General features: G+C 41.1%; 1 protein-coding gene across 1 annotated transcript in view; it reads left to right on the plus strand.

The window, feature by feature from the left end:
* Window positions 1-25,064, plus strand: part of LOC150087175 (nose resistant to fluoxetine protein 6-like) — a 472,773-nt gene that overhangs the window by 252,088 nt on the left and 195,621 nt on the right. Inside the window, exons 12-13 of the mRNA XM_090373004.1 lie at window positions 21,155-21,275; window positions 22,894-23,080. Coding sequence (XP_090229130.1) covers window positions 21,155-21,275; window positions 22,894-23,080 — 308 coding nt within the window. The remainder of the gene's footprint in view (window positions 1-21,154; window positions 21,276-22,893; window positions 23,081-25,064) is intronic.

Here is a 25,064-nt window from a genome sequence, read left to right on the forward strand (position 1 = left end):
GTGAGGCAGTATGTCCCATCTGCGGGTTAAAAGACCATAACCAATCTGATTGTGCCACTACCACTCCGCATTGTCCAAATTGTAAGGGTAACCACCCAGCTTTCTCAAAAACATGTGAACTATGGAAGCAGGGAAAAAAAAAATTCAAAAATATAAAGTAGAGAACAAAGTGACATACTCAGAGGCAAGAAGACAGATAATCAAAACAGAGATAAAGCAAACATATGCCGCAGCAACTCAATCTTCACAGTCTGTAGGGATCCAAACTGAAGTATCGATTCCTCCAAATATATCAATTGCGAACTGGGCACGTTCGTTGCTTTCTGTTTCAAAACAGTCTCCTGCACAAAAAACAAGTGAACAGTCCAATAATACCCCAATCACCATACCAACGGAGGCCTCCTCAACAATAAAACCACAAGTAATAGAAACCAAAAAACCGCAAACATCCACCACCGGAATGGACATTGATGAACATCACGAAGCAGAAGATACAATTTTAGAACTACATGCAAGTGAAGAGATGGATGTGACCCGACCCGTTTTTCCCAGGAAAGACAAAGCAAAAATTGATCGATACAAGCAAGCTGCAACTAAAAAACAGTCAGAATCGAAAACAACACAAAAAACCACATAATGGAAAAAATCCTTCAGTGGAATTGCAGAGGATTTCGAAATTCAAAAGATGATTTGCAGGATCTAATCGATCGGTATGAACCAGCTGGCATAGCCTTACAGGAAACCCTTCTAAATTCACGAGTGTGCCCTTCCGTCAAAAATTATACCATTTTTAGACGAGATAGGAGCATTGACACGCCAGCTCATGGAGGGGTGGCTATCATTGTCAGAAATAACATTCCATCCAAGCATGTATCCCTCCAGACTCCTTTTGAAGTAGTGGCAGTGCGCATTGAAATTGGTATCACCATTACAATAGCCTCTATATATCTCCCTCCTAATTTTGCTTTCTCCTCAGATGATTTAGAAAAGCTGGTAAATCAGCTGCCATCTCCTTTCTGCTTACTGGGTGACTTTAATGCTCATCATCCTCTATGGGGATCGCCAAAAATTGACAAAAGGGGTAAAATAATAGAATTGCTGCTTGATACTCATAACCTTACTCTGTTAAACACTGGTGAACCCACATATGTCCATTTTACTACAGGATCCATGACTGCAATAGACCTTTCAATCTGCTCTCCCTCCATTTATGCCAATATGGGGTGGTCAGTTCTCGATAACCCGCTAAACAGTGATCACTTACCGATTCTTTGCAGTATTCAAACACAAGTAAACTTATCTCCATTGCAGCGATCCACGTGGAAATTCTATAAGGCAAACTGGCATAAATTTTCCTCCCTAATCCAGTTTGATCATGAGATAGTCCAGTCTCAACCCATAGATAGTGTCACCGATCATATAACAAATCAAATATTACAAGCTGCGAATTCTGCAATACCAAAATCTTTACCTGGGAAACGCAGACAGAGACATTACTGGTGGAACCAGGAATGCACAAATGCTAAACAGACAAAAAATCGAGCTTGGAATCTCTTTAGAAAATTTCCTACAACTGCTAATTTTATTAACTTTAAAAAACTCAAGGCCAATTTCCGCCAAAAAAGAAGAAAAGCAAAGAAAGATGCCTGGATAGATTTTGCTTCCACCATAAACAAGGATACGGACAGCAGACTTGTCTGGAAGAAAATTCAAGCACTTAACGGTAAATTTGTGCAGTCTCCAGCCTCAATCCTGAACTGGAAAGGGCAAGAATTGTCTGATCCAAAAGAAATAGCAAACGCATTAGCTGAGTCTTTCGCCAGTATATCAGCAGTGTCCACATACAGTCAAACCTTCCAAAAAATTAAGGCATCTGCAGAACAACATAAAATAAATTTTTATACTAAGGCATCTCAGCCGTACAATCAGCCATTCACGTTAAAGGAACTTTTTGAGTCTCTAAATAAAACATCAAGTACTGCTGCCGGCTCGGACGGAGTATGCTATATAATGTTAAAAAAGTTAAATAATAAAGCAATAAGTTCCCTATTGAAATTCTACAATCGAATTTATTTAGAAAATACTTATCCGCACTCATGGCGTCACTCAATTGTACTAGCCTTTCCTAAGCCAGGTAAGGATCATACCATACCGAATAATTACAGGCCGATATCGCTGACTAGCTGTTTAGGCAAAGTCTTAGAAAAAATGGTGCACAGGCGGTTAACGTGGCTTCTGGAAACAAACAATCTGCTAAACCGAAATCAGTATGGTTTTCGGAAAAATCACTCAACCTTAGATGTGATGATTAAAGCATAAACAAATATCCGCAATGCTTTCATCAAGAGACAACATCTGGTTATGGTCAATCTCGATATTGTGAAAGCGTTTGATACCACTTGGCGATATGGTATCCTTCAGGATCTTCGATCATTCTGTCTGAGGGGGCAGTTACCACAATTTATACAAAATTTCCTACACTACAGATCTTTTCAGGTCAGATATAGGAACGCTATATCCAAATCATATGAACAAGAGGAGGGTGTACCGCAGGGTTCCATCCTGAGTGCAACACTATTCACAATAAGAATTACAAATATAACACAAGACATACCAAAAACAGTTGAATCATACATGTTTGCCGATGACCTGATTATCTCTTGCCAGTCACAAACCATGATTTCCATTGAAAGGCAACTTCAAATGTCCATAGCCAGAATAGAATTGTGGGCGCAACGGAATGGCTATTCGTTAGCAGAAAATAAATCGACTGCAATTCATTTCTGTAAAATACGAAAATTACATCCAGATCCTGAAATATATTTAAAAAACAATCGGATTCCTCTTACCAACAATTTTCGTTTATTGGGTTTATATCTAGACAGTAAACTTAATTTTTCCAATCACGTAGCCTACCTTAGAACGGCCTGTCAAAAGAAATTAAACATCTTAAGAGCTGTGTCATCTAACTCCTGGGGTGCTGATAGACACTCCCTCACACATCTTTATAAAAGTTTTATCCGGTCCCGCTTAGATTACGGGTCACCTGTCTATGACTCTGCAAGAAACAATTCCTTGTTACGTCTGAATACTGTTCAACATAGTGCCCTAAGGATAGCCACAGGTGCCTTCAGGACATCTCCAGTCCATAGCCTGTATATTGACGCAAATGAACCGCCATTACACCTTAGACGAAAATCCTTACTATGTAGCTATGCTGCAAAAATAAAAAGTATTCCATCTCATCCTTGCTGGGAATACCTGTTTAACCCTCAGTATGAAATGCTATATCGTAATAAACCTAATGAAAACCGCCCTGCGGGTATTAGATTGCAAGAACTGATGCTCAGTTGGAATATTAACTTCCAGCATATCCTTGAAGACGTAGCTCCTCCTGAACATCCCTGGTCTCATTACTCACCGCTCTGTGATAATTACTTTCTGAGATGGAGAAAAGGCTCCCTGCCAAACAACAACTTCCAGCAGCTGCATAAAGCCCACGCCTTAGAAAACGCAGAGAAATTTCACATATATACAGACGGCTCCAAAACAGATGAAGCTGTAGGTGCTGCAGCAATCTCTTCTGCTTTTTCAATAGCTGTGTCTCTTCCTATAGAATGCAGTATCTATACCGCAGAACTGTATGCAATAAAACTAGCTCTAGATAATATAACCAAACAGCAAATCAAAAAAGCTCTTATATACACCGACTCCTTAAGTGCCGTCACTGCCATTCAATCTACTACTTCTTCCCAACATCCCATTCTGAAACAGATACGGTCTCAATTATACCAATATCAAACATCCAAACAGTTGGTTACCTTCTGCTGGATACCTGGGCATGTCGGCATCCCAGGTAATGAAAGTGCAGATCATGCTGCTAAACATCCTACAAATAGATCACTCTATCATCTGATAGTCCCACACATTGATTATAAATCCACTATTAAAACAGCATGTAGGCTTCAATGGACTAATCTGTGGCAAACACAAGTAAATAATAAACTGTTTCAGATTAAAAAAGAACCGCAGTTCTGGACTTCTAGTTTCAGGAAAAGCAGACGTGAAGAAGTGATTTTGGCAAGACTCCGTATTGGACACTCATATACAACTCATTTGTTCCTGCTTATGGGAGAAAACCCACCTCAGTGTTCATTCTGTCAGACTCAGCTAACAATCAAACATATTCAAACATATTCTAACATATTCTAACCCTAATTATTCAAGTAACCGGAAATCCACTTTTTATTCTGCATCCAATCTGCTGGAACCTTTAAATTTACTACACATACTGGGAAATAATGCAAATTTTGAAGCACTATTTAGATACTTGAAGAGCATAAATGTATATAATGGCCTCTGACAACAATTATATTAATAACTCAGTCATATGTTAATAAAGAAAAGGCACAATATGGCCCAGGAGGCCCTTGTGCCAAAAAACCCAAAACAACATCAACCAACCTTTATGGTCAACACTTTATGAATCCAAACCTAATGAACCCCCAGACCTGCTGGAATTCGTCTTCAAGAAGTAATAAAAAAGTGGAAACTCGATCTCAATAAAATTGCGGAAAGTGCAAATATGCCTTTACCTCCATGGAATAGACATCATATAAACATTGATCTTTACTTTGCTCAGTGGCCAAAAAATACCATTCCACTATGTAATATCCGACAGTTGCATGCCAACTATACTTCGCAACACACTGGGAAACTCATAATCTATACGGATGGATCTAAAACCCAATCACATGTAGGTGCAGCAACTATGTTCCCTTCGCATGTAATTTCAAAATTCCTTCCAGTTGAGTGCAGCATTCTAACTGCAGAACTGTATGCTATACAGCTTGCATTAAGTGAAATATGTCAACAGTCATCCCTCTCTGTCTTAATATACTCGGATTCACTCAGTGCTATTTCAGCCATACAGGGTAAACGACATTCTCGTCACCCTCTTCTACAAGAAATTGAGTTTTTAATCAACCTTTGTCAAAAGAAACACTCTGAAATAACTCTTTGCTGGATCCCAGGACACTGCGGAATAGAAGGCAATGAAAAAGCAGACATTGCAGCTAAGTCAGCATCAGAACTGCCAAATAAAACAATGATAGTTCCACACACTGATTTTAGTCCAATCATCATTAGAGAAAGTGAAAATGAATGGGTCCAAATATGGAAAAATGAAGTCAACAATAAACTAGATGAAATAAAACCTAATCCAGAAATGTGGAACTCAAGCATCAGAGAGAGTCGCAGAGAAGAAGTAATACTTGCCAGACTGAGAATTGGCCATACTCATTTTACTCTTTTCATCTATTGACAAACAAAAATCCCCCACTCTGTTTTCAATGCCAAGTTCAACTTTCAGTAAAACACATTCGTTTGGTATGCCCTCGATTCAGGAATTCCAGATTCCTTTGTTTTCAGAGTTTATGCAATAACCAGAATCAAGTTACCCTTCAACAGATCTTAGATAACTCTGCGAATATAGATGAATTATTTAATTTTATTCGGCAAATCAGATTTGATAAACAAATCTGAAAAAAAATGTTTGATTTACATTAAAAACTTGGAAAGACACATCTTGGCCATTGATGCCCTTGTGTCTTAAAACCCTTAAACAACAACAACAACTCGCACGGAGAAGAATAGGGCATAGCCGTCTGACTCACCTCCATTTACTCACCGGCAATGATCCTCCTCAGTGTTCACACTGCTCTGAACATCTAACAGTCAAACATATTTTGATTGACTGTCCACACTATCAACCACATCGTACTTCAAAATCTGGCTAATCTTCAAAAACCGTTGACACTACATCATATCATAGGAGAGGAGCCCAATATTAAGGAACTTTTTTGCTTTCTGAAACAAATTAGAGTGTATAATCTTTTATGAATAGCTTTCAGAACTGAAATGAATTCTTTTCTGATATAACTATGAATAGGCACACTATAGCCATAGCAGCTAATGCGGTAATAAACAGCCATACCACACACACACTACTCGCCTAAAATTAAAAGCTTCCCCACTCATCCTATTTGGCCACTACTGTATTATCCGCAGTGGAGAAAATACTATGCAAACAAAGAACAATCCGACCTGCCGGTATCAGATTACAGAACCTATTAGAATGCTGGAATATTTACTTTCATAATATCATCAGAGATTGAAAAGGTCGGGATCCCCCATCGATTACCTTAACTCCTTCATATGATGATTACTTTGAAAAATGGGGAATTGCATCTTGTCCATGAGGAAAATTATTTCCACTTTTCTAAGATCTACACTGGCGGTTCAAAGTCGGGCAATAAAGTGGGTGCAGCCGCTGTCTTCCCTAATACAACTGTTTCTATTCCACTTCCAGCTGAATGCAGCAGCTATACTGCTGAACTCTATGCAATTAAACTTGCCCTGGAAAATATTTCACTCCTCTCATCGAATAAAAGTATAGTATACAGATATTCCAAGAGTGCTCTCTTACCTCTCACAAACACCTCACCTTGCAATCCTTTGGTAAAGCTATTAAGACAAGAACTGATACATCTCGATGGGCAACATCGCACTGTTGTCTTCTCCTGGATCCCAGGTCACAGTGGTATTCCTGGAAATGAGTGCGCTTATGATGCCGCAAAGCATCCCTCCAACGTAGCCTTATCAAATGAACTTGTCCCCTATCCTGATTATAAACATAAAATACAGGAAATATGTATGGAACAATGGACTCTACTGTGGAAAAAGCAAACACATAATAAACTGTTTCAATTGAAACCTGAACCATAATTATGGACCTCTAGCCTCCGTAAAATCAGAAAGGAAGAAGTACTTCTAGCCAGAACCCGAATTGGCCACACTCACCTTACTCATCTGTTTCTGCTCACAGGAAATGATCCTCCTCAGTGCACGCAATGTTTGCAGCCGCTATCAGTGAAGCACATTCTGATTGAATGTACCTTGTTCAACACTGCCCGATAGTCTACTTTCAGTTCCATCTCAAACCCCTTGTCACTCAACAGCATCATAGGTAATGACGCAAAACTCCGAATTCTTCACCCACTTGAAAAAAATTAAAATGTATGATCGACTCTAATTGCTCCCAGAGCAGTTATCACATGTATACTTACTTACTTTGAGAGGCGCAATATGGCTTATATAGCCTTTGCGCCAGAAATCCCATAACAACAACAACGCAGCAGCAGCAACAAAGAAAAATCAGTCAGCAGCCACTCAAACTGACGTGTCAGTTTCCCCATCCATGTCTATTGCTGACTGGGCTAGAGAAACCCCCTCAACGTGGGCACCTGTACGTGGTGAGGGACCTCCCAGTGATGCTGCTGGGTTTCCAGATTAGCATCACTGGGATCTAACGCCCATACCTTGGTTCCAGGGTTACATCTTTGGAATCCGGCGTGTGCAGCCGTGCGCCGCGACCCGTGGAAGCGGAAAGGGGGATCCTGGTGGTTGAGGGGCCCAGCCTTAATACACCACTTTGGCCCCTGCTTCGACAAGACGGGCGGTCCCGGACTGGCTCGACTGGGATCAATCGGCGGGTGGTTTTATACTGCTAGGGTCAACTGCGTTCCAATAAGTCTCCCTCCCCATGGTCCTGGGACGGGATAAAGATTTATTGGTAACGTGGGTATGGTGTTCTAAGCGAACTCGGCGTCCCATTCGTGTACGCAGTACCTGCTAGTTCACGAGTGGGCGCCCCCTCGTAGGGCTCCGTGGTGGGTGAGGTACTTAGGCATCAGACACTTTCTCTTTACTCATATGAGTAATTTAAATCCCCTTTCTTCTGGGGCCCCAACAAGGCCCCTACCTAATCGAGAAGATGAAAAAGAAAACACCTCTGCAAAAAGAGCCAGAACTGAGGATACACCAACACCATCAGTCACACCGCTCTTCCTCATTCTCCATTCCATCGGAGAACAGTCAATTGGAAAGATGTCACCCTTCTTTATCCAGAAAGGATTAGAAGGGTTGGCAGGTTCACCAAAATCCGTTAAACGACTGCGTTCTGGCGATCTTTTAGTTGAAGCTTCCAGCACAAAACAAGCTGAAAAATTCTTGAACTCTACATCCATAGGGGGAATACCTATCACCGTAACCCCCCCACAAAACTCTGAATTCTTCACGTGGTGTTATATCAGAGTGGGACCTTCTTCATGTTTCTGAAGAAGAGATCTGCTCTGAATTGAAAGACCAAGGAGTGACAGCTGTGAAAAGAATATCGATACGAAAGGATGGGAATCTCGTCCCTACCCGAGTTCTTATCCTCACGTTCAATACCCCAAGGCCTCCAAGTTCCATCAAGGCAGGCTATCTAAACTGCCCAGTGAGGATTTACATCCCAAACCCACTGAGGTGTTTTAGATGCCAAACATCTTGTCGTGGTAACCCTGCCTGTGCTCGATGTGGTGTTAAAGACCACGAGAGCAAGGAATGTTCAGCTTCAAAACCGATCTGTATTAATTGCCAAGGAGAGCACCCCGCCTATTCTCGAGCATGCCAGCGGTGGAAGGATGAAAAAGAAATCCAAAAACTAAAAACAGAGCTGAATATCTCCTACCCAGAGGCCAGAAAACGTATCGAACCAATAAATAGCGGGAAACCTTCCTATGCTCAGAAGGTTTCTGCCAAGTGCACTATCGGTACTCAAACTGAGATGACTATACCACCGAAAGAGTCATTCACTCCGATTGCACGCTATTTATTAAATTCACAAAAGCCCACCAAGAAAACACAATCAGTTGCCACTCCTATATCTGTACCTCCTAGTGCTCCACCACTACCAAAACCAAGTGGTAAAAAAGAGCAAAAACGTTCTGAAGAGTCACCCGTAATACCAGAAACAATGGATGTAGAGAACAAGGAGGTACAGGATGAATCAGTCTTGGAACTCTTTGCGGAGGAAGAAATGGACACGGGACATCGTCCATTCTTCCCCAAAAAAGACAAAGCCAAGACTGATAAAAGTAAGCCCTCAGCACCTCGGAAGCCGCCTGATGGACCCACCAAGCCAAAATAATGGCTAAATTCCTACAATGGAATTGTCGTGGATTCCGGCGAAATATAGATGACATCAAGGCCCTCCTGCAAAAGCACGAGCCAGTTTGCTTTTGTTTGCAGGAGACTTATCTAAAGGCAAATGATGATCCCACCCTGCATAACATCACAATCTTTCGTAAGGATAGAATTGCGGATGGTCCTGCTCATGGAGGAGTGGCTATCCTTGTGGGTAATCAGACCCCAGTTCAGCCCTTGCTAATTACAACCAGCATAGAGGCTGTTGCAATTCGCCTTACAGTGGGATTTTTAATAACGGTCTGCTCTATTTATTTGCCACCTGGGACTGACATCTCCCAGGAAGACCTTGATGATCTTGTAACGCAGTTGCCTCCCCCTTTCTTACTTCTCGGGGATATTAACGGACATAACACCCTGTGGGTTAGTGCTAACATCAACGGAAGGGGACGAGTCATAGAGCGTATGCTCAATGACAATGACCTTTCCCTTCTAAATACTGGAACAAACACCTTCTTCCACATGCCTACCCGTACTTTTTCTGCTATTGATCTCTCTATCTGCTCCCCTTCTCTACTCCCTTCACTCACCTGGGAAGTGGAGGAGAATCCATACGGAAGTGATCACTTCCCTGTGATAACCTTGTTACACAGTGGGAGACCATGTCTTCCTTTTAGGTTACCACGGTGGAAGATTGATCAGGCTGACTGGACTGCCTTCCGACATCAGGCAAATTTCGATCTTAGCACAGTCAGTCAAGAGCCGATCAATGATGCAGTAAAGTACATCACAGAAATCATCGTCCAAGCAGCTGCTAATGCTGTCCCAAAAACATCAGCCCGGTTTCCACCATTTCCCAAACCTTGGTGGAATTCACAATGCACAGCAGCAAAAAAGGCTCAAAACAAAGCGTGGGGGATATTTCGCCGATATCCTACCACGAACAACCTTATAGCCTTCAAACGTGCACGAGCCAAAGCACGCTACATCCGTCGTCAGAGTCAAAAGGAATCGTGGATCCGTTTCACATCATCTATTAACCAGTCTACCAACTCTAAGGTAGTCTGGGATAAAATCCGGAAAATGAAGGGAAAATATACCTCCCACCCTTCTGCAATCCTAGATTATAATGGATGCGCTATTGCAGATCCAACTGCAATAGCCAATGCTCTTGGGGAAACATTCTCTAACATCTCTGCAACATCTTCCAATTCCCCAGAGTTCCTGGTCCTTAAACATAAACTGGAAAAGCAAGCACTTAATTTTAAGACCAAGGGCCTCTATCCCTACAACGGGGCATTCACTATAGAGGAACTGAAAAGAGCCCTCACTCTTTCCAAAGCAAGTGCTGTTGGACCAGATGGCATCCATTATGAAATGATTAAACATCTTTCACCAAACTCTATGGATTGTCTGCTCCTTCTGTATAACAGAATCTTTACTGAGGGGCAGTTTCCGGATTCCTGGCGAAAGGCAATCGTTCTTGCCTTTCCTAAGCCAGGAAAGGATCCAAAAGTCACCACCAATTATCGTCCTATTGCTCTGACCAGCTGTCTGTGCAAAATCCTGGAGAGAATGGTTAATTCTCGTTTAATATGGTATCTCGAATCAAATGACCTTCTCTCCAACATTCAGTGCGGCTTCCGAAGGAACCGGTCCACCTTGGACCATCTTATTAGATTGGAAGCATCCATCCGGGATGCTTTCCTAAAACGCGAACACTTGGTGTCGGTGTTCTTTGACATGGAGAAAGCGTATGACACAACTTGGAGATTTGGCATATTAAAAGATCTTCATAGCCTAGGCCTTAGGGGGCAACTCCCCATTTTTATTAAAAACTTTTTGGCCAATCGATCTTTCCAAGTTCGTGTGGAATCCTCACTCTCTCGTCCCTTCAGCCAAGAGGAGGGAGTACCACAAGGATCAGTATTAAGTGTCACGCTTTTTGCCATCAAAGTCAATTCCATCACAGAACAACTTCCTCCAACTGTAAACAGTGCCCTCTATGTTGATGACTTTAGCATTTTTTGTCAGTCATGCAACATGAGGGTTATTGAAAGACAACTGCAGAAAGCCATTGATCACCTTAATTCCTGGGCACTTGCTCATGGCTTCAGGTTCTCGCCGGAGAAGACCGTTTGCGTACACTTTTGTCGCAAGCGTAATATTCATCCTGAACCTGAATTAAGGCTCGGACAAAATATTATTCCAGTAGTGTCAGACACAAAATTCTTGGGACTTGTGTTTGATAAAAAGCTGACCTTTCTCGAACATATTCGTCAGCTTCGTACAAAATGCACGAGGGGACTCAATATTCTCCGCTCTCTCTCTTCAACGCGTTGGGGAGCAGATCGATGCACCCTACTACGCATCTATCGTGCACTTGTACGATCCAAATTGGACTACGGGGCCCAGGTATACTCCTCAGCTAGAGATAGTGTCCTCCGATGGCTGGACCCTGTCCACCATCAGGCTATCCGTATCGCTACTGGAGCTTTTCGAACATCTCCTGTCCAGAGCTTATACGTCGAAGCAAATGAACCATCGTTATCCCTTCGACGTAAGCAGTTGGCTTTAAACTATGCTTTAAAGTTGAAATCCCTGCCAGACCATCCTACGTGGGCATCCGTTTTTGAGTCACGTTGGGAAAACTTGTACAATACCCGTCAGACTGCCAACCGACCTTTTGGTATTCGTGTCCAAGAGCTACTCAGAGTTTAACATCATGGTAGACAAGGTTGCACAAACACCAAAAGAAACTCTTCCACCATGGCATGCTCATACTCCATCGTGCGACTTTTCCCTTAAAAAATGGGTAAAGTCTGAGACCTCATCATCTGTCTACCAGCAGCTCTTTTCTGCACATCGAGCTGAGAACTCCGACTTCCTGCCCGTCTACACAGACGGCTCGAAGTCTGAATCGTTCGTTGGATCTGCTGTTGTGTTTCCGGACACTATAATATCTCAGCAGATTCTTCCTGAATCCAGCATATACACTGCAGAGCTGCATGCTATAGAGTTAGCCTTGGATCACATTCGAACTTGTCAGTGCCAAAGGTCAATAATATATTCTGATTCCCTGAGTGTATTACAGGCTTTATTATCTCTAAGACACAACTCTCATCCAGTTCTCTCTCGGGTTCAGCAGAAGATACATTCTCTTCATGAATACAAGTTTGATATTCGCTTCTGCTGGATTCCTAGCCACATTGGGATAAAGGGAAATGATTTGGCCGACACTGCAGCCAAATCAGCAGCTCCCACTAATAATCGTTGCCTGTCAGTCCCCTATACAGACTACAGGCAAATAATACGAGAAAATATATATTCCCAATGGCAAGAACTATGGCATAGAGAGAGAGAACAAATAAATTATATCAAATAAAGCCTGTAATTGAAACATGGCAGTCCGGTCTGCGCAGGAATCGGAGCGAGGAAGTTGTTCTTGCCCGACTCCGCATAGGACACACTCATCTGACACATTGTTTTCTGCTGAGGGCGGATGACCCTCCTATGTGCGAGTCTTGCGACACCATTTTAACTGTAAAGCATATTTTAATAGATTGTGTTAATTTTACCGATATTCGCAATGTATATTTTACCGCTTTTACTCATCCGACTGAGCCTTATACACTCAGTCAGATTTTATCAGACAACGACCACGTGTCAGCAGTTTTTAAGTTTTTACAAGCTGTTAATATATACAAACATATATAAATTGGATCATTTACTTTTAAACTTATACTGCTCTATATATAGAATAACAATCTGACGAGGTAACCTCTTTAAAGGTTACCAGAATTTATATTTTTGATCTTTTAATTGATACTTGGCGCAATATAATCTTAGTCGTTTTTGCGCCAATAAAACTAAAACTAAAACTAAAGCTAGAGAAATACTCTCAACCTCACAGCAATCTTCTAAGGAACAGCGTGTGATATATAGTGCCAGCAGCGAACCAATTACAGTACCGCCAACTGCTTTGCAGTCTTCCTCAGAAACCATAAAAACTAAGACAGCAGTCCCAATGCAGAAAATTCGGCAAAATGTAACAAATATGGATACAAATGAAAACATCAACCCGGATGAGCCAATCTTAGATCTGTACGCAGAAGACGACATGGACAGACCGCGTCCTATCTTCTCAAAAAAAAAAAAAAAGAATAAAATCGGAGAGACAAAAACAGACTGGACCTAAAAAGCAGACTGAATCAAACACAACCGCTAAAATCAAATAATAGATCACATCATACAGTGGAACTGTAGAGGCCTACGTAGTAATATCGATGATATCCATGACCTAATCCAACAGTGTAGTCAGCTAAGCATATGTTTGCAAGAAACTAATTTACCTCCGCAAGTAATTCCAAAAATCAAGAACTGTACATCAGCATAATAGAAATAACAATGCTATGAACAATTAAATTCAATAATGTAATGAATATGTAATCAATAATGTAATGAATAAATCTGTATGTTAGTTGCTGATTAAGAAGTCAACCTATGTATTTAACTCTTCAATTATCAAGATCTGTGTTATTTAAAAGTGAATACAATTAAGCAAATGTATATATCTGTTTAATAGTTATTATTATACAATAATTATATTGTAAAGATCTGAACATTTTTTTCAAAAGTGTATAATGAATATTTTAAAATTTCTGTACACCCTCCTAGCCCACTTGCTGTACAGGGGGTGAACCTTGTGTTAATAAACTGATAGTAAGTAAGTAAGAAATAACAATACCACCATGCGTGGAGGTGTGGGCATTCTAGTAAACTCAAGAGTCCCTACTAAACACATTCCGCTGCAAACTTCCTTAGAAGCAGAGGCAGTACGTGTCTCCTTAGGAATCATGTTAACAGTAGTTTCAATCTACCTATCACCAAACAAAGAATATACTTATAATGACCTAGAAGTACTTCTGCTACAGATCCCTCCTCAATTTTGTATATTTGGTGATTTTAATGCCCACCACCCAATCTGGGGCTCCCCACATACAGACAGACGAGGAAAAGTTCTGGAATCGTTGCTTGACAAACACAATCTAACACTGTTGAATACTGGTGCTGATACTTACATTCATTTCTCCACTAGAACAACTACAGCTATAGACTTGACAATCTGCTCTCCAACATTATATCCACTCATCCGCTGGACAATCCGTTAAACAGTGACCATTATCCGATAATTTGTGACATCCAAACAACTAGAATTCCTCAGGCAAATAATTCCCGCTTCAAATGGAAATTTTCCAACGCCGATTGGAAGTTATTTGCTCTCAATATCTCATTCAATGATGAAATTATCAAATTCCAATCCATCGATGATGCCACACAGCACATCACATCTCAGATTCTGAATACCGTGACCAAGGCCATACCAAAAATTCGTACTGGTTCATTTAAACATGCCCCTCGACGTGGGCACCTGTACGTGGTGAGGGGACCTCCCAGTGATGCTGCTGGGTTTCCAGATTAGCATCACTGGGATCTAACGCCCATACCTTGGTTCCAGGGTTACATCTTTGGAATCCGGCGTGTGCAGCCGTGCGCCGCGACCCGTGGAAGCGGAAAGGGGGATCCTGGTGGTTGAGGGGCCCAGCCTTAATACACCACTTTGGCCCCTGCTTCGACGAGACGGGTGGTCCCGGACCGGCTCGACTGGGATCAATCGGCGGGTGGTTCTATACTGCTAGGGTCAACTGCGTTCCAATAAGTCTCCCTCCCTTTGGTCCTGGGACGGGATAAAGACTTATTGGTAACGTGGGTATGGTGCTCTAAGCGAACTCGGCGTCCCATTCGTGTACGCAGTACCTGCTAGTTCACGAGTGGGCGTCCCCTCGTAGGGCTCCGTGGTGGGTGAGGTACTTAGGCATCAGACATTTTCTTTTTACTCATATGAGTAATTTAAATTCTTCTTCTGGGGCCCCAACAAGGCCCCTACCTAATCGATCGTCAGATGAGAGTGAAAGCAATTCAGCTAAAAGAGCCAGAACTGAGGAGAAAACAACATCTGTGACACCTCTTTTCCTCATTCTCCATTCCACCGGAGAGCAGTCACTTGGGAAAATGTCACCCTTCTTCATCCAGAAAGGATTAGAAGGGATGGCAGGCTCACCCAAATCCGTTAAACGGCTGCGTTCTGGAGATATTCTAATTGAAGCAGCAAATATAAATCAAGCTGAAAAATTTTTAAAAGCCATATTTATAGGGGGAATACCCATCATCGTAACCCCTCACAAAACTTTGAACTCTTCAAGAGGTGTGATATCAGAGTGGGATCTTCTTCACGTTTCTGAAGAAGAGATCTGCTCTGAATTAAAAGAACAAGGAGTGACAGCTGTAAAGCGGATATCCATGCGTAAGGATGGGAATCTTGTCCCTACCCGAGTTCTCATCCTAACATTCAACACCCCACGGCCTCCAAGTTCCATCAAGGCAGGGTACTTAAACTGCCCAGTGAGGATTTACGTTCCCAACCCACTGAGGTGTTTTAAATGTCAAAAGTACGGCCACTCACAAACATCCTGTCGTGGTAATCCTGCCTGTGCTCGATGTGGTGTTAAAGACCACGAGAGCAAGGAATGTCTAGCTCCTAAGCCTAATTGTATTAACTGCCAAGGAGAGCACCCTGCATACTCTCGAGCATGCCAGCGGTGGAAGGACGAAAAGGAGATACAGAAATTAAAAACGGAGCTAAACATCTCCTACCCAGAGGCTAGAAAACGCATACAACCAATAAATAGCGGGAAACCTTCATATGCCCAGAAGGTTTCTGCTAAGTGCACTATCGGTACACAAACTGAGATGACTATACCACCAAAAGAGTCATTCACCCCGATTGCACGCTATTTATTGAGTTCACAAAAGCCCACCACAAAAACACAATCAGCTGCCACTCCTATATCCGTACCTCCTAGTGCTCCACCACTACCTAAACCAAGTGGTAAAGAAAAGCCAAAAACTTTAGAAGAGTCATCCGTGACACCAGAAAGAATGGATGTAGAGAACAAGGAGGTACAGGATGAATCAGTCTTGGAACTCTTTGCGGAGGAAGAAATGGACACGGGACATCGTCCTTTTTTCCCCAAAAAAGATAAAGCCAAGGCTGATAAAAGTAAGCCCTCAGCACCTCGGAAGCCGCCTGATGGACCCACCAAGCCAAAATAATGGCTAAATTCCTACAATGGAATTGTCGTGGATTCCGGCGAAATACTGATGACATCAAGGCCCTCCTGCAAAAGCACGAGCCAGTTTGCTTTTGCTTGCAGGAGACTTATCTAAAGGCGAATGATGATCCCACTATGCATAACATCACGATCTTTCGTAAGGATAGAATTGCGGATGGTCCTGCTCATGGAGGAGTGGCTATCCTTGTGAGTAATCAGACCCCAGTTCAGCCCTTGCTAATTACAACCAGCATAGAGGCTGTTGCAATTCGCCTTACAGTGGGATTTTTATTAACGGTCTGCTCTATTTATTTGCCACCTGGGACTGACATCTCCCAGGAAGCCCTTGATGATCTTCTAAAGCAGTTGCCTCCCCCTTTCTTACTTCTCGGGGATATGAATGGACATAACACCCTGTGGGGTAGTGCTAACATCAATGAAAGGGGACGGGTCATAGAGCGTATGCTCAATGACAATGCCCTGTCCCTTCTCAATACTGGAACAAACACCTTCTTCCATACGCCTACCCGTACTTTTTCTGCCATTGATCTCTCTATCTGCTCCCCTTCTCTGCTCCCTTCACTCACTTGGGAAGTGGAGGAGAATCCATACGGAAGTGATCACTTCCCTGTGATAACCTTGTTACACAGTGGGAGACCATGTCTTCCTTTTAGGTTACCACGGTGGAAGTTTGATCAGGCTGACTGGAATGCCTTCCAACATCAGGCAAATTTTGAACTCAGTACAGTCAGTCAGGAGCCTATCAATGATGCAGTAACGTACATCACAGAAATCATTGTCCAAGCAGCTGCGAATGCTGTTCCAAAAACATCAGCCCGGTTTCCACCATTTCCCAAACCTTGGTGGAATTCACAATGCACAGCAGCAAAAAAGGCTCAAAACAAAGCGTGGGGGATATTCCGTCGATATCCTACCACTGCTAATCTAATAGCTTTCAAGCGTGCACGAGCCAAAGCACGCTACATTCGCCGTCAGAGTCAAAAGGAATCATGGATCCGTTTTACATCATCTGTTAACCAGGCTACCAATTCTAAGGTAGTCTGGGATAAAATCCGGAAAATGAAGGGAAAATATACATCCCACCCTTCTTCAATCCTAGATTACAATGGATGCGCTATTGCAGATCCAACTGCAATAGCCAATGCTCTTGGGGAAACATTCTCTAACATCTCTGCAACATCCTCGTATTCCCCAGAGTTTCTGGTCCTGAAACATAAACTGGAAAAAGAGGCACTTAATTTTAAGTCAAAGAACATCTATCCCTACAATGGGCCGTTCACTATTCAGGAACTGAAAAGAGCCCTCGCCCTTTCCAAAGCAAGTGCTGTTGGACCAGATGGCATCCATTATGAATTGGTTAAACATCTTTCACCAAAATCTATGGATTATCTGCTCTCTCTGTATAACAGAATCTTTATTGAAGGGCAGTTTCCGGATTCCTGGCGCAAGGCAATCGTTCTTGCCTTTCCTAAGCCAGGAAAGGATCCAAAAATCACCACCAATTATCGTCCTATTGCTCTGACTAGCTGTCTGTGCAAAATTCTGGAGAGAATGGTCAATTCTCGTTTAATATGGTATTTAGAATCAAATGACCTTCTCTCCAATATCCAGTGCGGCTTCCGAAGGAACCGGTCCACTTTGGACCATCTTATTAGACTGGAAACATCCATCCGGGATGCTTTCCTAAAACGTGAACACTTGGTGTCGGTGTTCTTTGACATGGAGAAAGCGTATGACACAACTTGGAGATTTGGCATTTTAAAAGATCTGCATAGCCTCGGTCTTAGGGGGCAACTCCCCATTTTTATTAAAAACTTTTTAGCCAATCGATCTTTCCAGGTTCGTGTGGGATCCTCACTCTCTCGTTCCTTTAGCCAAGAGGAGGGAGTACCACAAGGATCAGTATTAAGTGTCACGCTTTTTGCCATCAAAGTAAATTCCATCACAGAACAACTTCCTCAAACTGTAAACAGTGCCCTCTATGTTGATGACTTTAGCATATTTTGCCAGTCATGCAACATGAGGGTGATTGAAAGACAACTGCAGAAAGCCATTGATCGACTCAACTCCTGGGCACTTACAAATGGTTTCAGGTTCTCGCCGGAGAAGACCGTTTGCGTACACTTTTGTCGTAAGCGTAATCTTCATCCTGAACCCGAATTAAGGCTCGGACGAAATGCTATTCCAATAGCAGCGGATACAAAATTCTTGGGACTCGTATTTGACAAAAAGTTGACCTTTCTGGATCACATCCGTCAACTCCGCACAAAGTGCACAAGAGGGCTGAATATTCTGCGCTCTCTTTCCTCTACATCTTGGGGTGCGGATCGATGCACCCTACTACGCATCTACCGTGCACTTGTACGATCCAGACTAGATTACGGGTCCCTGGTATACAATTCGGCCAGAGACAGTGTACTTCGTTGGCTGGATCCTGTCCATCATCTGGCTCTCCGTACCGCTATTGGAGCATATCGAACATCTCCAGTCCAGAGCTTATACGTCGAAGCAAACGAACCGCCGTTATTGCTTCGACGCAAGCAGTTGTCTCTAAACTACGCTCTAAAACTGAAATCCCTGCCAGACCACCCTACGTGGCTATCCGTTTTTGAGCCACGATGGGAAAATTTATACAACACCCGTAAGACTGCCAATCGCCCTTTTGGTATTCGTGTCCAAGAGCTACTTAAAGAACTTAATATCAAGGTAGACAAGGTTGCGCAAACACCAAAGCAACCCTTTCCACCCTGGCATGCTCATGTCCCGGCATGTGACTTGTCCCTTAGAAATTGGGGAAAGTCGGACACTCCGTCATCTGTCTACCTGCAGCTTTTTTCAGCACACCGAGCTGAACATTCTGACTTCGTGCCAGTCTACACAGACGGCTCGAAGGCGGAATCATATGTGGGATCCGCTGCTGTCTTTAGGGACACCACTACATCGGAGCAGATTCCCTCTGAATGCAGCATATTTACTGCAGAGCTGCACGCTATAAAGTTAGCCTTGGATCACATTATTAAATGCCAATACCAACGGTTCATTTTATATTCAGACTCTCTCAGCGTGTTACAGGTTTTAATATCTGTGAGATATAATTCTCATCCAGTTCTGTCTAGCATTCAGCAGAAGCTTCACGTTCTCCATGAACGTGAATATGATATCCGCTTCTGCTGGATTCCTAGCCACATTGGGATTAGGGGAAATGATTTGGCTGACGCCGCAGCCAAATCAGCAATTCCCAATAATAACCACTGCCTGTTAGTCCCCTATACAGACTACAGGCAAATAATACACGAGAAGATTCACTCCCAATGGCAGGATTCGTGGAATAGGCAGACTGCGAATAAATTATATCGTATAAAGCCCGTAATTGAACCGTGGCAGTCTAGTCTGCGCAGGAATCGTACTGAGGAAGTTGTTCTTGCCCGGACCCGCATAGGACACAGTCATTTAACGCATTCGTTTCTGCTGAGGGCTGATGACCCTCCTATGTGTGTGTCCTGTGGCACAATGTTAACGATCAGACACCTTTTAATTGACTGTCCAGATTTTAGCAGTACCCGTTTTACCGCTTTTAATCATCTGACTGAGCCTTATACACTCAGTCAGATTTTATCCGACAATGACAATGTGTCTGCTGTTTTTAGCTTTTTAAAAGCAATAAAGGTTTTTAATCGTATTTAAAATTTATATGTTATTGTTGTTTATTTATGTTTTCAGATCTGGACATGGTGGCCTAATTAATTAGGTCACCGAGATGTTAAATTTTTTAGATATTACCTGGTCTTGGCGCATTATAGCCTTAGTTGCTAGTGCGCCAATAAAACCCAAATCAATCAATCATTTAAACATGCCAATCTTTGAATGAAGACCAACTTGCCAAAAAAAAGAAAAACACAACAGGGCATGGAACCTTTTTCGTAAACACTCAACTACTGAGAACCTTATAAATTTCAAAAAACTGAAAGCAAAGGCGCGATTCGTAAGGAAAAAAAGATTTTTGGATCCAGTTTGCCTCTATTATAACGAAGAACACAAACAGCAGAATAATCTAGAATAAAATAAAAAAAAAAAACTAAATGGTAGATTTCTCCCACCATCCTCTCCAATACTGAGATGGAATGGACAAGATTCATCATCTCCAGTTGAAATAGCTAATGCTCTGGCAGAAAACTTTGCCAAAAGCTCAGATACAGCTGCATATGAACCATCTTTTCAGCTACTTAAAAGGACTGAGCAAAGCAAATTAAATTTCAGTATAAGAATAGCACTCCCATATAATCAACCGTTTACAATGTTTGGAGGTACAGGATGCTCTAAACAAATCAAGAAATGGGGCATCAGGACTTGATGGTCTTTATTACCTCATGTTACCTAGACAAAAAGGCACTAAATTCCCTATTGCTTTTTCTGAATCGGGTCTTCTCCGAAAGCTATTATCCTCGCTCATGGTGTCATTCAACAGTGCTAGCATTTCCAAAACCTGGGAAAGATCAGACGAATCCATGCAACTATAGACCGATATCCCTTACTAGCTGCTTGGGCAAGACATTGGAAAAGATGGTACACAATAGACTTGTATGGTACATAGAATCCCACTCAGTCATCAGTTGTAATCAATACGGCTTCCGCAAAAACCGATACACATTAGACCTTATAGTGAAAGCTGAGTGTAACATACGGAACGCCTTTATTCGAAAAGAACATCTTGTCATGGTGTGCCTGGATATAGAAAAAGCCTTTGATACGACCTGGCGCCGTGGTATTCTCCAAGACCTGTATGCCATAAGACTCAGCAGTCGACTCCCAATGATCATAGATTTTTAAAAACAGATTTTAAAATCATACCTTAAAAACAGAACTTGATACAAATAAAAATTATGAATCATATTAACGATTTCTTAAAAGAAACCTCTTTTTTTTTTTCTTTCCAGATTTATCACTGAGTTTGCAACTAAGATTTACCTGCTTCCCTATACGCACCTTGGTTCTTACTGTGTGGGTGTCTATATAGGCTACCTTCTTGTCACAAAACCTAAGATCGTCATAAAACCAGTAAGTACAAATGATTTTTCACCAAGAATCTGTATGATAAATATGTGTGGAAGACGAGAATATAAACTAGGACCTCCAAAATTACTGAAGATCATAACTTTAAATGCTTAATGAATTATTCAGATTATTTAGCAGCAATCTGAATATATAATTACACCCATTTGGGATTTTTAAATGACTATTTTAAGAGTAATTTTTATTAGTTTGAGCTTATGTGAAAGAATCCTCTTCACTGTTTCTTAGGACAATCAAAGCTAAAAATAATGCATATTGTCATTGCTCAACATTCACCTATCCGAAAATCCAGCTTTATCTCCCTGTCCAAATTGCAGGAACCCTTAACCTTATCACATTCTTGGCAATGATGCAAATTTCGAGGAACTCTTTAACGATTTGAAACGCATACATTTGTATAATTGTCTCTAATCATAATAAAGTGTAGAATTTAGTGATAAGTAAATCATGAGTGGGCACAATTAGGCCCTTGTACAAAAAAAAAAAAAAAAAAAAAAAAAAAACCAACAAGCTGCTATTTCTGCAATACCTAAATCTTTGCATGAAAACACAAATACAACGGGAATACAGTTCCACGGCAGATTATAAACTTATCCTAAACCGAAGACGTATTTCAACAACGAATCGGAAATAGCCAATTTATTTAGATATTGGACCTGTTTGGATCTATTGCAGTAATTGCCCTTCGTTCCAATCAACTAAGAAAATACTTCGTGGCAAAGTGTCTTTTACTAAACCTACTTAATAGTAACTCCATGTGATATCCTTTTCAAGTTAAATTAATTATTGTTTATATTTGATTATATTAAATGAATGGTTTTAAGATTAAATTGTGCATTTCATAATATATTTTATATTAAAAAAATCATTTATCGGTGGATGCGCGTAGTCTAATTTCATGTTCGTTTCGTTTCGTAATTTTTTTAACAAAACTTTATTGTTTTATAAAATTAGGTATTTTATACCTTAATGTGTTTAATTGACGGTCACTGCACTTTAATACATGTTTCCAGAGAAGCCTTGGACTGTTTGTGTATACAAATAAAATGAAAATATTAAAATTATTCTATTCCATTAAACTTCCAGTTTGTTACTGTAATGCTAATTTTGAGGTAAATAGATATTCTTTAAAATATTCAATTTTTATTTAACGCCATAAAGGTTTATAAGAAGCAAAAAAAAAAAAAAAAAAAAAAAAAAAAGGGAAAAGAAATTAAGTCGAATAAACACTAAAAATATTCGGTGTGATCTGTCTCTGGTAAATGATAGCCTTTTCAGTTAACTGTTTAGATGATTATTTCGTATATTATAACTAAACAAACCCATGAAAGCGATGCAGTTTTTGTTCCTCAGACGTTTTTCCCTACATATTATAGTAGAAATTGGTTTTTTCAATATATAATAACCACGCTTTTAATGTCTAGAGCAAAAATGAAATTTTCTTGATTTTGATGTTATATATAATTAAAACTAAAGTAAACTTAGTTTTCATAAAAAAAAATTCACAAAAATCAAATTGCTTTATGATTTTAATCCCGTTTAGTCTTTAGGTTTGAAAAAAAAAAAGAAAAATAAATGTAAAGTAGTTTAATGTTATCTGCAGCTTTTTCAATGGATTGGATGGGGTGTTGCTATAGCAACGAATATGGCTGTCCTATATGGAGTTTACGAATGGAATAAAGGGAGAGAGCCCACTGTTCTGGAGTCGGTTGTTTATGCAGCATTCAGTAGGACGTCATGGGCAGTCGGTCTTGCGTGGGTTGTTCTTGCATGTACGAATGGCTATGGGGGTAAGTGGACATTCCATACTGTTTTATGAAAAGTATAGAAAAATATAACCATAACCAGTTTAATTAGAATTTGTGCGGGGCTTTGCATTGCTGAATGAGTTACAGCATTTATCCTTTATTATTTTTGTCAAGCAATTGCTTATGAAGGTAAGATTTTATATATATACAGGGTGTTTCAGTTAAACGTTTCAGAACTTCTAAGAGGGGTAGGGTACATCCTGACAACTCGAAATCATATAGCAATGTGGGGTCGGAAATGCTTTCCTGAAGCGGTGTTGTACACAGAAGCACCATAAAAAGAAAAGAGACCGTAAGTGAGAAATCGTTTTAATAATACCTGAAAAGAAGCAAAAGGTACATGGATTAAAGTAAGTGTTCGAAGTTTCTTCAACCTCGTATTGCTTTCGCACAGTGGTACCTTGGAAAATGTGCTACAAATCCCCTTTTTCCTGCTGAAGTGTTGTTTTCCGATGAGGCATCCTTCACAAGGGAAGGAATTTTCAACACGCATAACGACCATATCTGGGCGGTCGAGAACCCGCATGCAATACGACGTCGTGCAGCACAGATTCGACTTTCGGTCAATGTATGGGCCGGTATTATGGGAGATCACCTCATCGGACCTTACCTGTTACGGTGTCGTCTAACCGGACCTATCTACTTGATCTTTCTGCAGCAAGTATTGCCACAACTTTTGAGAGATGAACAGATTTCTGCATCGACGCAACAGACAATGTGGTTCCAACACGATGGAGCCCCTGCCCTTTATAGCGGAGATGTTCGTAACTACCTGGATGTCACATTTGGTCAACAGTGGATCGGACGTGGTGGTCCCGTGCGTTGGCCTGCTCGGTCATCCGACCTATCATGTCTTGATTTTTATTTCTGGGGTCATATGAAATCGCTAGTTTATGACACCCCTGTTGACAATGCTGAGGAGCTGGTTGCAAGAATCGCAGTAGCTGCCGAAGAAATTCGAAATTCGCCTGGAGTATTCCAGAATGTTCGGATGTCCATGCGTCGGAGATGTGAGGCGTGCATTGTAGCCCGTGGAAGAAACTTCGAACACTTACTTAAATCCATGTACCTTTTGCTTCTTTTTATGTATTATTAAAACGATTTCTCACTTACGGTCTCTTTTCTTTTTATGGTGCTTCTGTGTACAACACCGCTTCAGGAAAGCATTTCCGACCCCACATTGCTATATGATTTCGAGTTGTCAGGATGTACCCTACCCCTCTTAGAAGTTCTGAAACGTTTAACTGAAACATCCTGTATATACACTATCATTGAATTATATTAAATATTAACATAAGTTAAATTATAATAAAACTAATAAATAATTAAGCTTTCATTAGAGGCAGCGACATGCAATTCCTCCATATATGAAGCTGAAATACATCCAATTTTTAAATTAAATAAAATAAAACATAAGCCAGTAGTATGGCAAAAACTGTAGAGCGAAAATTAACATAAAATAACCCAAATAAACAAACGAAAAGAAAGAATAGATATAAATAGTAGCCCAGAAACCCTTGTATAATTTCGAACTTTAAATCCAATTAACAAAAACTATACAAAATTTAGAATAATGCCAATTACATATTAATTTAGCGGTAGCCCCCCAGAGAGGTACCAGTTCCAAAAGACGTGAAATACCACCAAAAGAGGGTTAAAGGAACTACCAAACGATAACAAAATCAAAAATAAATTAAAATAAAATAGACTGACCATCATGCCCCATATCGACAGAGGACCACGAGGCCAATAATGGTCATGGAATCGCTGCATTTCAATCGCTATACAAATCGTCGCCATGGTGAAAAGATCGATCCACCAGTGCAGAGGAGTTGCACGGCGGTGGTCCTTATGCAGTGAAAAAATAAAATACAGAACAAACAGCACTCTAGAGCACAGCCACACCACTAACATACTGTAAGCTGAATCAGCTTATATAGAAGAAAAAAGGAAAATAGATGGCGAC

The sequence above is a fragment of the Mastigoproctus giganteus genome, chromosome 4 (assembly GCF_048544385.1).
Source record: "Mastigoproctus giganteus isolate SK-2022 chromosome 4, ASM4854438v1, whole genome shotgun sequence".
In the NCBI taxonomy this organism is placed as follows: domain Eukaryota; kingdom Metazoa; phylum Arthropoda; class Arachnida; order Uropygi; family Thelyphonidae; genus Mastigoproctus; species Mastigoproctus giganteus.